This window comes from Paramormyrops kingsleyae, chromosome 6, assembly GCF_048594095.1.
Source record: "Paramormyrops kingsleyae isolate MSU_618 chromosome 6, PKINGS_0.4, whole genome shotgun sequence".
Lineage (NCBI taxonomy): Eukaryota > Metazoa > Chordata > Actinopteri > Osteoglossiformes > Mormyridae > Paramormyrops > Paramormyrops kingsleyae.
In genome coordinates this window covers 12,036,539-12,053,025 of record NC_132802.1, presented here as the reverse complement: position 1 = coordinate 12,053,025, position 16,487 = coordinate 12,036,539, and the positions used below count along the sequence as shown (strand labels likewise).

The 16,487-nt window shown below is 43.3% G+C and overlaps 1 protein-coding gene across 5 annotated transcripts in view; it reads right to left on the bottom strand.

Moving 5' to 3' along the window:
- The window catches only part of LOC111855808 (metabotropic glutamate receptor 7-like), a 118,543-nt gene that overhangs the window by 52,059 nt on the left and 49,997 nt on the right, over positions 1–16,487 (bottom strand). For all 5 annotated transcript variants that reach the window (XM_023835206.2, XM_072713657.1, XM_072713656.1 and 2 more), the window contains 2 exons: positions 1,166–1,301; positions 148–302 (listed from right to left, as the gene is read on the bottom strand). In XM_023835206.2, the coding sequence (XP_023690974.1) occupies positions 148–302; positions 1,166–1,301 (291 nt within the window). The remainder of the gene's footprint in view (positions 1–147; positions 303–1,165; positions 1,302–16,487) is intronic.

Genomic DNA, 16,487 nt, shown 5'->3' with positions numbered 1-16,487 from the left:
AATGGTGCTTTCAAACATGCAGGCTCCTATCTGTGCCACATGAGAATATCTTGAAGACAAGCTGTGCCCTTCAGAGTACAGCTTTACCAGCAACATCATGAAGACAGACCCTATCTTCTTCTGCACAGCTGCACAGACCAGCTGTACCTTCGATGGTGGATCTTTTGGGCTGAATGGTGATGGCTCCCACAGCAACATCCTCCAGTTGGGAAATGGGACTCTGCTTTGCTCCCCAGCTGTCGGATCCAATCCAGAGGAAGTGTCCAACCAGATTTGCTCTCTTGGTTGCATTGAGAATCTCTCTGAGGAACAATCACAGCAGATTTCAAGAAAAAAAGAACCTTTTAAGATGATAGTTATATAAAACCTTAAAATAATCAAGCTGATTGAAAGTTACATATAACTATGGCATTTTAAATTATTGTAATGAATACATAATTTCAAAATATACCGAAACAAATATTTAAGTATAGTTTAATAATTAAGTAAAAATATTGCAAATACTGCAGACTATCAAACATATGCTATATTAAAGTAATGGGAGGCATGTCACAAAGTGAAAGTGAGGCATATTGTAAAGTGAAAGTGAGACTATGAAAAGTGAAAGTGAGACACAGGATCGGGCATTTCACGGTGAATTAAAGGAATGTCAAAGTGAAAGTATGAGAAATTTCCAAGTGAATATGAGGCATGTCACAAAGTGAAAATGAGACAAATTACAGTGAATATAAGGTATATCCCAAAGTGAAGTATGACAAATGTCACAGAATATGTAGCATGTCACAAACTGAAAGTGTGACAGATTTCAAATTGAATGTGAGGCATGTCACAAAGTGAAAGCGAAACATGTCACAGTGAACATAAGGTATGTCACAAAGTGACAGTATGACAAATGTCATAGAGAATATGAGGCATGTCATAAAGTGACAGTATGACAAATGTTAGTGAACAGAGGCATGTCACAAAGTGAAAGTAAGACGTCACAGTGAGCATGAGGCATGTCACTATACGAGTGCGAGACATGTCACAGTGAATATGCGGCAAGTCACACAGTGAATCACTAGCGGACAGTGACTCCAAAAACCACCTCACTGCAGGGGCTTTGAGTTTTTGATATCTGGCCCTGCACAGTGTTCTTTATGGTACCAATGCGGGGGTCACGTACTGAATGTCCAGGTCACTGGCGAAGACGACGACGACCCGGGACTGCCGTGTCTCCAGCAGCTGCCGTATTATCTTGTCGAAGTCGGCCTGCTTGTAGCCGGCTGGGATTTTGAGGGACTGAGCCATGCAGATGCCGCCTGACACGGAGAGGGAGACACACCGGATTGAGAATGCAGTGTGAGACCGTCTGACACGCCATCTGTGCCTCACACTACTGTCCTGAGAAAGCCACACTTCACTGTCAACTGGAGCTTTATGGTAGTATTTCCTTAAAAAAACCATGAATGAAACATTCCGTCAAAGGCATCACCGCATTTTACGTTTTACACGTTTACAGGTATTTTCATCAGGAAGTTTAATTTTTACTCAGAATCCAACTGAGAAAAGCCTATGCAGCTATTTATAGAAATGCAAGCACACCTCAATATGACCGCATATGATTCCAGGAGAACTTTCTTTCGCTTTTCAAAAACATTTAAAAATATATAACATTGACTATAATGGTTCATCAAGCAGTTAAATTAAACATAACAACTTGATAAAGAGATTAGTGGTAACACATTACTTGAAGCTGTCATCTATAGTTCATTAAAGATACCTTCATAATGCACTATAATTGTCAGTATAAGTATTAATAAAGCTTTAGAGCATCTTCTATTGACAGTCATAAGCAGGGGCGGATTAACGCACAGGCTAGATATGGCTTAAGCCTAGGGGCCCCACGTGTGCCAGCCTGCAAGGGGGCCCCCATTGGTGCGGAGGGGGGCGGGGTTGGGGGGCCCACAGACTACTGTAGCCTAGGGGCCTCTGTACACCTTAATCCACCCCTGGTCATAAGGCATTGTAGTATTGATCACATTACTTGATAATCTCCAATGAAGCTCTCATCCATAATGCACTATACTGTATATACCTTTATAATGCATTATAACGGTCAGTATAAGCATTAAGGATGCTTTGTACTGCATTATGGAGGTATCTATGGTGCATTATGGATGAGAGCTTTATTCATGCATAATAAACATTTTGCCTTTTTAAAGTATTGTGCCTTTTTATAAACATTTATAGCCATGTTTATAATGCTTTAAAAATGCATCGTAATGTGTTATGAAAGTGTTCTTAGATTCGTATAGTCATGGGATTCACAGAAAGTGTTACCAAAAGAGTTTTGAAATTAATGGAATAAGGTGCCTTTGTGAAGTAATACTGCATTAAAACTGAAGGTAAAGGCCTTTTGACTTCAGTAATAGCTTGCAATTCTCTTCTGGTATCTATGTGCTGCAAATGCACTCTGACGGACAACTCACACCCTGCAAGGACATGGTGTCAAGTACAAGATTTATGTGAATCCAACGCCCCTGGGCCCCGACACAGACCCACATGCTTGTAAAGGACTGAGACTGAGTAGATGTGACGCGGCAGCTCTGTTGACTGATGTCTTTTGACCAATTAATTTCCTCTCGAAGCACTTGGGAGATGAAACATATTGAGAAAGACAGGCCCTGCGGAGCTGGCCCCTCTGGGTGAAAAGGTAAAGGGAGCAGGATCCGGAAGGACATGGGCTTTTGTCCAGCAGTGGACAGATAATCTCTACATATACAGGGTTTACTGTCACCTGCCGGGTTTGCTTCCCCTCAAGCCCGGCTCCTGAAGTGAAGTCACATACTGTAATTAATATGAAAACAAGGGGGGGGGGGTGCGGCTTTGCAGATTTGTATTCTGTCTCTGATCGGAAGGTTACCGGTTTCTAATAAATAGTGATTCCCCTTTTCACCTCTCCCATCAAGCCCACCATGAAACACACGGACACATACAGCCGTGGAGAAAATTAAGAGACCGCTCTATATTTTTAAACAAATCTGCATTTTGTGGTTCTGCTGGCAGGAGGCTACACTGAGCAGCAGGTTGCTTCCAGGTTCAAAATTTCTAAAACAGCAGGACACAAGAATATGCTGAAGTTGGAGACACTGGGAATGACCCGAAACCAGCCAGGTAAAGGGCTTAAGCAGCTTTATAATGCCAGAGATGACCGTCAACTTATCCGACAGTTTCTCATAAATCGGAGGATGACTTTCCAAAATATATAAAAATATAAGTATTATTCAGATGCACACCCATAAATTAAACTAAACTAAAAATTGTAACTATTTTTTTCTGTGACCGTATGTAGGTGAGAACATGCTCAGTGGTCACATCGCAGAGTCAGCCAGCGTGCAGCCCTCCTCCACCCAGAGCAGTTGGGGGTTAAAAGGCCTTGCACTGGGGCCCTGTGCTGGCATCAACCTGCTGGTTGTGGGATTTGAACCGGTGACCCCCCCACCCCTAAACTTATGGTCAGCAGTGTGATCTGCTGGACTCAAGAGCAAAACCTTAAAAAACCCCAAAAACAGCTTCAGGGGGGCTGGATGACCCTGAGCTGTGAACCCAAACTTCTGTATGCGAATCTCATAGGACAGTAAGTTGGGACATGAGAAAATGAAAAATCCCCTATGAACTTCTTCTTGCACAAATAGCCAATCAAGTATCTCTGTCCATGAACACAGTGGAGTCCTGTGTTGTTTGGCCTCTGTAACTCATTGACACTTCAAAGGCAGATTAATGCCTTCGTAAATCTAATTGCATTTCAGAGGCGAAGAAAGTGCATCAAATGGTTAATTGAAAAACGAGTGGAGGAGTGTCAAAGCAGAGCTCTCACATTCTAATTAACCTGTCCATGGAGTTGTTTGATGGACCATTTTGTCTGGGTAACTGTAAAGCAGCTATCAAAAGTGTCTGATGGTCCATTACTAGCAGATACTAAGTCCATTTTATGACGACTGTGTTCACTGAACTGTTTGGTGTCAAAGATACATTCTTGCACCCTTCAAAGTCATGTATATTGTACATACCTGTTCCCCTACCTCTTTTGTTTCACAATCATGTTCATCTACAGTATCTATCTATCTATCTATCTATCTATCTATCTATCTATCTATCTATCTGTCTGTCTGTCTATTCATCCATCCATCCATCCATCCATCCATCTATCTATCTATCGATCTATCTATCTAATCAACATGCATTTGTGCAATGGCTATTTCCATGAATGCTCCATATACTGAATACCACTATCTATCAATGGCAGTCTCTGCTTCTGCATTCCATTCTGAGGCTACTGTGGATGAATTGTGCTGGACTTGTAGCTGAACTGTGTGATGTAAACGAAACAGATGAAGAGGAAGTATTCATAGGGGGTAGGTATAGGGGCACCTGATGACCAGCTGCATGGAATGAGTCCCTTTTGCCCTGTCATAATAAATACAAGGTTGACAAGCTAACTCTCAGCACTGATGGTGGTTTCCATTACCACTGTATTTAGGGAGTATGGATGAGAACAAAATGATTCTTGCAAAGTTTATAAAGAGGACAGTGAATAGCCCACAGGTGTACCAGTTCTAGTTTGACCATCACCTTTAAAACGAGCAGTGTCAGCAGTTGAAGAAAGGGGCCTCTTTTTAACATTTTAAAACGGCTGTCGACCTTTTCTATTTGAGGAACCCAAAAGCCGACCGGAAAGTGGTGCAGATGAACTCCATACTCCTCATCGGGCCTGGGTCCGGTACCACAAAGAAAGAGCACCTCTATCTTGAACCTCTGCTGTTGTTTTACAGGTGGACCCACAGAACAAATTGTACAGAAAAGAAAATGTATTTAAATATATCATATAAAGGGAAAAGATGAGTTATACAGCGTTTTTTATGGCCTTTTATCTCAAGAAGAACCAAGGGCAAATATGCCATCCTATAAGTGATATGAAAGATTCTTTCCACCTCAGACTAAATGAAGGTATTTAGGCCGCCAACGGCATTGAAACTAAAGGTCGTGCCATGGTCCAAAAATACGCTGACATGTTGGATACAGCATGTCCTGGTTTCCCTGGTCTGCCTGCTAAACTGCACCCACCTATAAGATTTAAATTCAGAATTCATTCATGGTAGAATTCATTTACTCTATCAGTAACTACACTTTGTGTAGATTAGCGAAACGAATTAATGACGCATGACCAATAAAAAGTAAAAGGCATATAGAGGGAAAAAATGACTCCCATGCAAATTATAGAAAATTATATGGGGAGTTTTCAGGGGTCTATCAGCTGTATAAAATGACTCCCGAGAAAACATACATTTCGGGGAAAAAAAACCTGGATAGCAGCCAGGGAACAGCCAAAGGCTAGTTAACTGTGGAAATTCATACATGGCGCAGTGAAAACTTATTTCCTGTCAGCACTTTCAGTGGCAAAGTTGCACTCAGGAGCCGAAAGCTTCACAATAACTCTGGTTCACCACCTCAGCCTCACGATCCCCAGTCTGGGTGTGGGGGTGGGGGGGTTGGGGGAGGATCCTGGAGCGGGATTCCCATTGGGGGGGAGTTGCAGTGAGTCAATGCAGATGACTCATGGGCGGTCGTGGTCGACGGCATTCAGCCCTCTGTATCGCATCCGTAGTCCTCGGTGACTAAGCTTCTCCCACTCATCCACCCCAAAGTAGAAGGCCAAAAAAAACCCTGTTGCCATGTGTAGTGGAAGCTATACACTATAATATAGTCAGAAGTCAGAGTAGTGATATATTATGCTGTATTATACTCAGTGGAAGCTATACAGAACTCAGAGTATGGAGTATATTATACTATACTACAATTAGTGGAAGCCATACAATGTAATATTTGTATAAGTATAGAGTATAATCATTCTTATAAGTGTGAAGTAACATCTACATTTTATAGTGAACTTTTGTGGAAACTGGCAAAGGATGGATGGATAGATAGATAGATAGATAGATAGATAGAGAGATTGAAAATACATTTAGTCATTAATATAATGGGCCAGTGCGTATTGCATAGTAGGTTGTACAGTGAATAAATGAATGTTCTGTGAATGTATCTAACCGGCTCTGGTCCGTATTGTTGCCGATGTCAAATTAAGTGTTTAAAATGATTTTGTGATCATTTTGAAAAAGACTATATCAAATATAGAAGTTAAGGTTTGAATGCACACAAAATCTTATTGCTGCAAAAGACTGGCAACCTCTAATTGAAGCACAATGTTATGACAACTACCGCTATTGTCCTAGATCCGGCGTCAAAGCCGGGCGCCTCTCCCCCGTAAATCACGACGGTGATAGTCATCATTAGGAGTCTGTGACTACAACAGCAGTACTGTTATAATATGCTGGCCTTCATGCAAAAGCAGTCATTTAATCCATCAGCCAAGCATGAAATAGGTTTGAGCGCCGTAAGTCGGTTCCGTAACGCTGACAGCCCTGCACACTGGATGTGGTGGTGGTAGGTAGGTGTTTACACACACGCCGCGTGACGAACGCGCAAGATGAGACCGAACCGAACGCTGTGACGTGTGCCCTCTGTGACAGCCATATTAATGTCCCTGACTGCATGCCACAGGTCTGGGACAAATGTTTCACAATGAATCAGACCGATTCAAAAAGTGTGGAAAAGGGCCATTGAAAAAGTTCATGAAGCAGGAGGAAATTAAATCAAAAGAGCCAAAGACAAGTGTCTGACCAAGCCGTTTGCACAGCTACAGCTATGTTTCTGACATAGATTTGGAAGTGTGTACAGTAAGTGTTGTGTGAGCAAAACTAGGACAGCCCACCAAACTAATATTCACTCTGGTACTGTTTAAAGCAATCATACTATATTTAACAGTTTATTTATGGGATCTAAGTGACTATCTACCGATGATATCCAATTATCAGCAGCTTCTTCCAGTGATTACACTTGGCTTGGCTCTGAATTCTGGTCCCTAATCCTATTAAGTCCATTTTTTGTCTACTGTACTGGATTTTTCTTCTTTAATACTTTTTAATACAGTTTTTGTTTATTTGTACACATGCTGACTGCATTTGTACAACGTGAAGAGAATTACAATAAAATTTTTGCATCCCACAAACAGTACAGTAAGAATGTCAGAATTAGCACTGTGAGGTTTTAATTAGTTTGTGATTGACACCATAAACTGAACAGAAGCAACCAGTTTTACTCTTCTTTTCATTACAAATGTTTTATTGCATTTTTCAATGCATAGTAATACCAGGCCAGAATAATGAGACTGCTTTCAAATTATGTTATTAGACTCAGTCTCAGTTGTATATTTCATATCAGATGTTTTTCATTGCAATTACACAATGATATTGTTGTTGTTTTTTGCCCACTGCTGTCATATTGGTGCTTCCATAATGTGAGACGCGATGCTGGTCCTATTACTGAAATGTTCGCTTTTGACAGCCCGGGTTTCAATCCCGTCCTCGGTGTGCCAGCCTCCAGATCACGACTAACGCTGGTCTCAGCCGCCCATCAGGGCGAGTTACGGCCACCTTGGCTCTCGGCCAACGAATCCGCTCCAGGCGGGGCACCAGGATTTATTTGCGTCGTACATGAAAAATATCGATCTAGGTAATAATTCTTGGGTTAATCCTCTCCCTGAAATCGGTATCTCTAAAATTACAGCAGATTGGAAAACACACACATACACGCACACACACACACGAGTTTGTGCAAAAGAACACACCAAAAGCGTCGGGTATCAATAACGTTAATTGGATACAGTCATCTTCTGTAAACGGTTTCATGCACGAGCTTCAGTGTTCACCAGAGAATCACCGGTGGCTCACTTTATCAAGGTCGCAAAATTACATTTCGGACACTTTGGACAGCTGCTTAAACTCCAAAGGGTATATAACCAACAGCTATTTAATCTTATTGAGTTAGATATCTGTCCATAGTGTCCATTATATTTGAAAAGTAACTATCTAAACAGATGTTCGTTGCCATGAAAGTGCGTCTTTCATGGAAATGATGGTTTATAATTAATGCTCACAGAAAATGCACCGTTCATTGAACAGCAAAGGTGTTTCAGACTCCACATCAGTGCTAATTACATGCTTTTATAAAAATGAGTGCAAAGGGGCAGGAAGTGATGTAATTTGGCTGAAATCCGACTGTCAATATCCTTACTTCAGAGAGCAGGTGTTTGTGCATTTGTAAGCAAGAGTGACAACCATTCACTAAGCAACCAAATGCCCTGCAGGTGCTAAGCTACTGGCCAAGTGTCACTTATTCAACTATAAACGGCGTCACTGTAATGATCAGTGATTAATGTGAATGTATAAAATTTGTTTGTTATTGATTTAAAAGATACCCATAGTCACTAGCTGAAGCAAACCGAAAAGGAAGGCAGGAATATCCTGATCCAGATGGAGGTGGGTCAACACTAGCTAAATATCTCACACCTTGCTTTTAGCAAGCAAGCCCACTCTTTTCTGTTTTCAGTAATGTTAGTCTGCCCTGGGGGGTTGGGCTGCCAGTTGACCTTAGACCTCCAGAGGTTTCTTTTTTTCTCCTTAGTCGGGAGTTTTTGGTTCCTCTCCTCCGTTGTCACTTGGCTTTCTTTATTTATTTTCTTTATTTTTCCTTTTCCCTGTTTTGGATTACTATCTCTTGTAATGTATCCCAACACATCCATGAAAAGCGCCTTGGGGTGACTCTGTTGTGAAGGGTGCTATATAAAAATTAATTAAATTGAATCGAAATCACCCCTCCATATGTGCACTTGGCACCAGGACACCCTAGGCGGCAGTTCGATGATCGACTTTGTAGTCGTGTCGTCGGACTTGCGGCCGCATGTCTTGGATACTCGGGTGAAGAGAGGGGCGGAGCTGTCAACTGATCACTACCTGGTGGTGGGTTGGCTCCGCTGGTGGGGGAGGAAGCCGGCCAGGCCTGGCAGGCCCAAGCGTATAGTGTGGGTCTGCTGGGAACGTCTGGAGGAATCCCCTGTCAGGAGGAGAACTCCGGCAGAACTTCGCCCATGTCCTGGGGGAGGCGGGGGACACTGAGTCCGAATGGGCCATGTTCCGCGCCTCCATTGTGGAGACGGCTGACCGGAACTGTGGCCGTAAGGTGGTCGGTGCCTGTCGCGGCGGCAATCCCCGAACCCACTGGTGGACACCAGTGGTGAGGGATGCCGTCAAGCTGAAGAAGGAGTCCTATCGGGCCTTTTTAGCCTGTGGGACTCCAGAGGCAGCTGACAGGTACTGGCAGGCCAAGTGGGGTGCGGCTTCGGCGGTTGCTGAGGCAAAAACTCGGGTGTGGGAGGAGTTTGGCGAGGCCATGGAAAACGACTTCCGGACGGCTTCGAGGAGATTCTGGTCCACCATCCGGCGGCTCCGGGCGGGAAAGCGGTGCAACATCAACACTGTTTATGGTGGGAATGGGGTGCTGCTTACCTCAACTCGGGACGTTTTGGGTCGGTGGAAGAAGTACTTCGAAGACCTCCTCAATCCCACTGACACGCCTTCCAGTGAGGAAGCAGAGTCGGGGGACTTGGGGGTGGAGGTCGCTGAGGTGGTTAAAAAGCTCCTCGGTGGCTGAGCCCCAGGGGTGGATGAGATCCGCCCGGAGTTCCTTAAGCCTCTGGATGCTGTGGGGCTGTCCTGGTTGACATGCATCTGCAGCATCGCGTGGACATCGGGGGCAGTGCGTCTGGACTGGCAGACCGGGGTGGTGGTCCCCCTCTTTAAGAAGGGGGACCAGAGGGTGTGCTCCAACTATAGGGGGATCACACTCCTCAGCCTCCCTGGTAAGGTCTATTCAGGGGTTCTGGAGAGGAGGGTCCGCCGGATTGTCGAACCTCAGATTCAGGAGGAGCAGTGTGGTTTTGGCCCCGGCCGTGGAACAGTGGACCAGCTCTATACTCTCCGCAGGGTTCTGGAGGGTTCATGGGACTTTGTCCAACCAGTCTACATGTGTTTTATGGACTTGGAGAAGGCATTTGACCGTGTCCCTCGGGGAGTCCTGTGGGGGGTGCTCCGGGAGTATGGGGTGCCAGGCTTCCTTTTAAGGGCTGTTCGGTCCCTGTATGACTTGGTCCGCATGGGCGGCAATAAGTCGGACTTGTTTCCGGTGAGGGTTGGACTCCGTCAGGGCTGTCCTTTGTCACCGATTCTTTTCATAGTTTTTATGGACAGAATTGCTAGGCGCAGCCAGGGCGTTGAGGGTGTCCCGTTTGGTGACCTCAGGATTAGGTCTCTGCTTTTTGCAGATGATGTGGTTCTGTTGGCCTCATCGGACCGTGACCTTCAGCTCTCGCTGGGACAGTTCGCAGCCGAGTGTGAAGCGGCTGGGATGAGAATCAGCACCTCCAAATCCGAGACCATGGTCCTCAGTCGGAAAAGGGTAGAATGCTCTCTCCGGGTCGGCGATGGGGTCCTCCCCCAAGTGGAGGAGTTTAAGTACCTCAGGGTCTTCTTCACGAGTGGGGGGACGATGGAACGGGAGATCGACAGGCGGATCGGTGCGGCATCAGCAGTCATGCGGGCGCTGCATCGGTCTGTCATGGTGAAGAAAGAGCTGAGCCAAAAGGCAAAGCTCTCGATTTACCAGTCGATCTACGTTCCTACCCTCACCTATGGTCACGAGCTGTTGGTAATGATCGAAAGAACGAGATCGCGAGTGCAAGCAGCCGAAATGAGTCTCCTCTGCAGGGTGGCTGGGCTCTCCCTTAGAGATAGGGTGAGGAGCTTGGTCATTCGGGAGAGACTCTGAGTAGAGCCGCTGCTCCTCCGCATTGAGAGGAGCCAGATGAGGTGGCTCAGGCATCTGCTTAGGATGCCTCCTGGACGCTTCCCTGGTGAGGTGTTCCGGGCATGTCCCACTGGGAGGAGGCCCTTGGGGAAGACCCAGGACATGCTGGAGGGACTATGTCTCTCGGCTGGCCTGGGAACGCCTCGGGATTCCCCCAGAGGAGCTGGATGAAGTGGCTGGGGAGAGGGAAGTCTGGGTTTCCCGCTGGTGGGGGAGGAAGCCGGCCAGGCCTGGCAGGCCCAAGCGTATAGTGTGGGTCTGCCGGGAGATAATGGATGGATGGAATCGAAATCATGTCTATGGTTACTCAATATATTTACTCCACCCTGTTATGCTGCTGCTGTCTTACTTCTTATTTACATACATACACGTTGCACTATGTATAGAAACCCTAATGTCCAACCCCCAGACTGGTAACTGTTATTATTAATTATTATTATTTACTTATTATTGTTATTATTATTTATTATTATTATTTATCTGTCTGTGGTTACTCACTATATTTACTCCACCCTGTTATGCTGCTGCCGTTGCTACCAATACCAATACCAATACCAATACCAATACCAATACCAATTTATTTATTTGTAGTCATTCATTCATACTATTTATGTGCTGCTTCCATCATTGCCTATTCTAGACATTACAGCATTGTCTATGGCACTTTGTATGTTAATGCTGTCATTCATTGTTTTATTTTTTATATTTTTGTTGTTTGCACTTGTCCTATCTATCTGTGCACGATATATGCACTATATGTGCAGCACTGTGGTCCTGGGGAAGTTTGTTTTGCGTCATTGTATGCAGTGTACTGAACATGGTTGGTGTGACATCAAAGCAGTGCTTGACTTGACTTCTGTGGCAATAAAGCTCCACTTGACTTGATGTGAATTGTGATTATGGGGGATGTCAGTGAGGCGACGGGGTCACTCAGGTGATGAGGAAATGATTGATTCAGCATTTGTTAGGAAGCTGGTTAATTGGTTTCACACTCACCAGTGTGGGAAGTGATCATCGTCTCCTGCCTTGTTCCTGTCCTCCCCGCACCCCAGGACACCACTCTTTATATGCAAATTCACCCATAACACCTCCACACAGTACCTTGTTTGGAAGGATTTTAAAGGGTATAAAGGGTACAGAACTGTCCTTAATTTGTATATGAGCTGCCTTTCAATACCCAGTATATGTCGGCACTCTATTACATTAATTATTTCACTGTTCAATAATTCATTGTTTGGCAGAAACTACAGTACACTGGCGAGAGACTTCACAAGTGAATTCCTTGCAATACAAATACCTACATTTCCATCCATTTATGCTGGTCAGGTTGTAGTAGGACCTGGACAGGATGCCAGTCCACCCCAAGGCACATAATGGGTAATTTAGTTACGCCAGTTTGCATGTATCTGAACTGCACGAGGAAAATCCACATGACACTGGGGAAAACATGCAAACGCTCCACACACAGAACAGAAGAGGGATTCAAACCCCAGCACCACAGCGGTTAGATAGCAGTCACACCTAATGAGCCACTATGCCACTCATATTGAAATACACTACCAGTCAACAGACTGAGTTCACTTAATTATCTGTGCTTTACACTGTATACAGTTGTCTGTTATCAGGAGCTGGTGGTCAGTATAAGCCATTATAATGCATTATGAAGTTTTCTAATTTCAGATATTTGCGTCCAACCAGGGTGTATATGTGAGACACAGAGGGTGAACAAATGTTTGGCCGTTCCAAGCATAGAGGATGGAAAAGTATAGTGTTGGGTTGCTTTCCTGCTTGAAACAGTCGGTCATCTTTACCAAACCCCTGGCATACAGCATGACTATCATAGCATAGCACTTCAATGGCAGCCATTCTGCCAGCATTATGGCTGATGGGGCAGTTCGTCATTCTTAATAACTCAAAATCCACCTCAAACTTGTACAAGAGCTACCTCACAAAGAAGGAAAAGGTATTACAGCTCAAAAACTCCCCCAGACTGCAGATCACAATCCTACAGAACTTGAATGGGACAAACTGGACAAAGAAGTCAGAGCAAAGCAATCCGGAATCTTCCTGCATCTCTGGGAAATGCTGCAGAAACCCTGGGAAGGCGTGTCAGGTGATTTCCTGCTGAAGCCTGTTTGTGTTACCAAGGCAAGAGACAATTCTCAATCTTCTTTGACACTTTTTTGTTCTTCCTCATGTATGCTATATTGTAGATCTTTGTGTTTCTATACGTACAGAAAAAAACACAAGATGTAAAACATCATAAAAAATCTAGCTTTTCAGCAAGGATCCTTAGACTTTTGCATGGAAGTTAAAATCTCCATGCAGTATTAATGTAGTGTAACATCTGAATTGAAATAACTTTCAACAGTTAAATGTGATTCTCAAAAAATCACAAGGCTACCAGCCAGGGACTGCAGGTTTACTTCAAGACTGACATTACCACGTGATGCATGCCTCAAAGCCATTAATCTCGACCTGAGAGCCTCAGATGCCAGTGGTCTCTATGCAAGCTGACATCAGAGTCATTACAACTCGATTGACCTGCAGTGTTCCTAGACAGGTTAATCAATTTCACAGGCTCCTATTTTCTATTTGCTTGATGCAGCTTGACCAAAGTGTGATGAAATGGGGGTGCATATACACCAACATGGTGAATTTGGAGACTTTCCAAAACCCTTTATTAACCCATCCAAAAATAATTGCTAAGAACATGTACAGAATTTCTGTGTTGCTTTTACTTCTTTTTTATTAATTCTTCTCAATTAATAATAATTGGGAACATGAGAAAGTTGATACTTTTGATAACACTTCACTTAAGGCAGTCATCATAATGTATTATAGATACCTTCATAATGCATTATAATGGTCAGTATAAAATATTGATCATTAATATAATGATTTATGAAGGTATAATATTGATCATTAATATAATGATTTATGAAGGTATAATATTGATCATTAATATAATGAATTATGAAGGTATCTATCGTGTATTATAGATGAGAGCTTCATAAAGCATTCATAACGCATAATAAACTTGGCTATAATGTGTTTTACAAATAGATATAGCCATGTTTAAAATACTTCACAAATGCATTAAAATGCATTATGAAGGTATCTATAATCCATTATACATGGATGCTTTAAGTGAAGTGTTACTGTACTTTCTAAAAAAAATCACTATCACACGACACCAGAATTCACAGCTTAGGACATTGACGGAATGTCAGAATTTCTGGAGGACAGAGGAGTGTAAAGGTAGAGCCTTGTAGTGGGGTGGTGGAAGATCAAACTCTTCCAGTCTGACCAGGAACTTTGAAGACTGTGCCTACACTTCATCTGCATTAAAAATGGTGAAGAAAGACTTCAGTTCCACAAAAAAAGTCAGCTATTCAAAGACCGAACAAAAGCGACGAGGCATTTTTCCAGTAAATAGCAGAGCATGTGGATGATTAGCTGATTCATCCGTTGTCCCATAATTGCTCTTGCTTACCCCCTAACCTTTTCATAACTATCAGTACATAAGGAATGAGCCCCTACTGCCAGAGGGAGAAATATCTGCTTTGTTTAGCTGCAGCTATTTGCAGTAACAAATGTCATCGGCGTAAACGGGTCCCTGTGTTTGTGTGTGTGTCAGGTGCAGATTGATGGGTTCAGTGACGGCGTCTTCTTGTGTACAAGCTGTTTTATCTGCCTTAGCAGCTCTGTGGCTTTTACTGAAATATACAGTGCTGCTTGGAATTCGACTGCAGACTATCATCACATATCACAGCGAGAGCCTGCAATCACCCTAAATCTGTACCGTATAAGTGGAATATATATATTATATACACAGACGGAGCTATTTGGAGACAGAAGTTAATTTAGACACTGTGTCACTGAATTGTGTAAGGGAACTGGAGGATAGCATCGTACCCCAAATGCAAACTCCAAAATATGCTAACTCCACACACGCTCAGCCAAGATTAGCACCTACATACAGTTAGAGTTCTGGTAGGAATGTACAGAAACTGACATACGTATTGCACAATGCTTTCCTTTGTTATTTTTAGTTAGTTTATTACACATTTGAATAGTGTTGTTACTTGCTGTTATGAGTATTTTGCTTTTATAGGGATGGTGCAGTGGTTAGTACTGTTGCCTCACACCTCTGGGACCAGACTTTGAGTCTCGGACGTGGTTCCATGTGCGTGAGTTTGCATGTTCTCCCTGTCTCGTATTGGGGTTTCCTCTGGGTACTTCGGATTCCCCCCCAGAGTCCAAAAATTTGCTGAAGTGAATTGGAATTACTAATAGGTGTGTGAGTGTGCCCTGCAATGGGCTGAGCGCTCCGTTCTAGGTTATTCCCTGCCATAGGCTCTGGAACCCCCCTATGACTCTGAATATGACAGTCACAGAGGATGGATTTTATTCGATATTTTAGAATTGTGCCAGTTACTCGGATATTATACTGTACATAAATAAACGATACAAAATATATAGCTGGTAATAGGTTGTCACCACAATATGATGATTACCGCAACTCTGTATTAGCTATATAAATCTATACCTACATATGCGCACTAAGACCTGGCACATACTGTAGCACTGATTATTTACATCTTATGCATCTACTCCTTTGCAGTGTATGCCAATTTTGCACCCTGTTCACATATCTATTGTCATAACTGTGATCATACTTATTATCTTACTGTAAGCAGCTGGTGACTGGAAGGGCAGGCATAGTGGAACTGTCTGTTTACTGTGCATTTGGCAATAAACTCTTGTATCTTGTCTATACCCCAGCAGTGTCCAGGAGGCGACAAGGTTTGTCGCAATGGCTGCGGTTCACATGCACGCTGTCATGAAATGGCACTGGAAGCTCACATCGCATACCGCAATTTCATAAAGATCATGTAGTAAAACGGAAAACTGTTCCTTCTTTGGTGAGAAGCCCGCGCAAAGCTAAAGTGAAGTCATTTCAAAGGCGATATAAAAATCAGTACCAGTAACTACTGAAAATGCAGCTCAGGAATCAGGCTCCCGTTCGAGTTGCACATATTCCCGAAACGCATTTAGTTCCTTTGTGATGAAAGGCAGCTGGTAATACTGTGTGCACTTTACTGCAACAATAAAATGTAATTTTCTATTAATTCATTCATTATTATTCATTATTAAATTGCCTGTATTGATTTATTTATAGATTATTACAAAATTTAAATGGTTATAATCAGCACATCCCCTGAGAACACAGTGGAGCTCAACCCCATACACACATAGCAAATAAATTAATGATCAATAGATTTTAAATATTAAAATTTACAGTCTTTCGAATCTCTCTGTACAGCAATGTGGCAATATGAACTGCTGTATTATGGGAAGTTATGTATTTCATCACGTTTAAGAAACAGGGTCTTTGGCTTTCGAAAAAAGCCGTGCTACAGTACCTTCCGAAAGAACCGACATCTGATCTGAAATATTTGTTTAAATCAACGGTACAGTATAGCATCATCTGTATTCTGAGGTGTGTGTAGTGACAGATATCAGCGCAGCGAGGGTATCGGAGGTCTGATCTACACCTTTCCTTGGGTGTTAAAGCCACTTCAGAAAAGCACTGATGTCCTTACCGTCGCAGGCTTGTAGAGATAACCGTCGCCTGCGGCTCACCAGCTGCCATGATCTTCATTACAGACCAGGAACCTTGG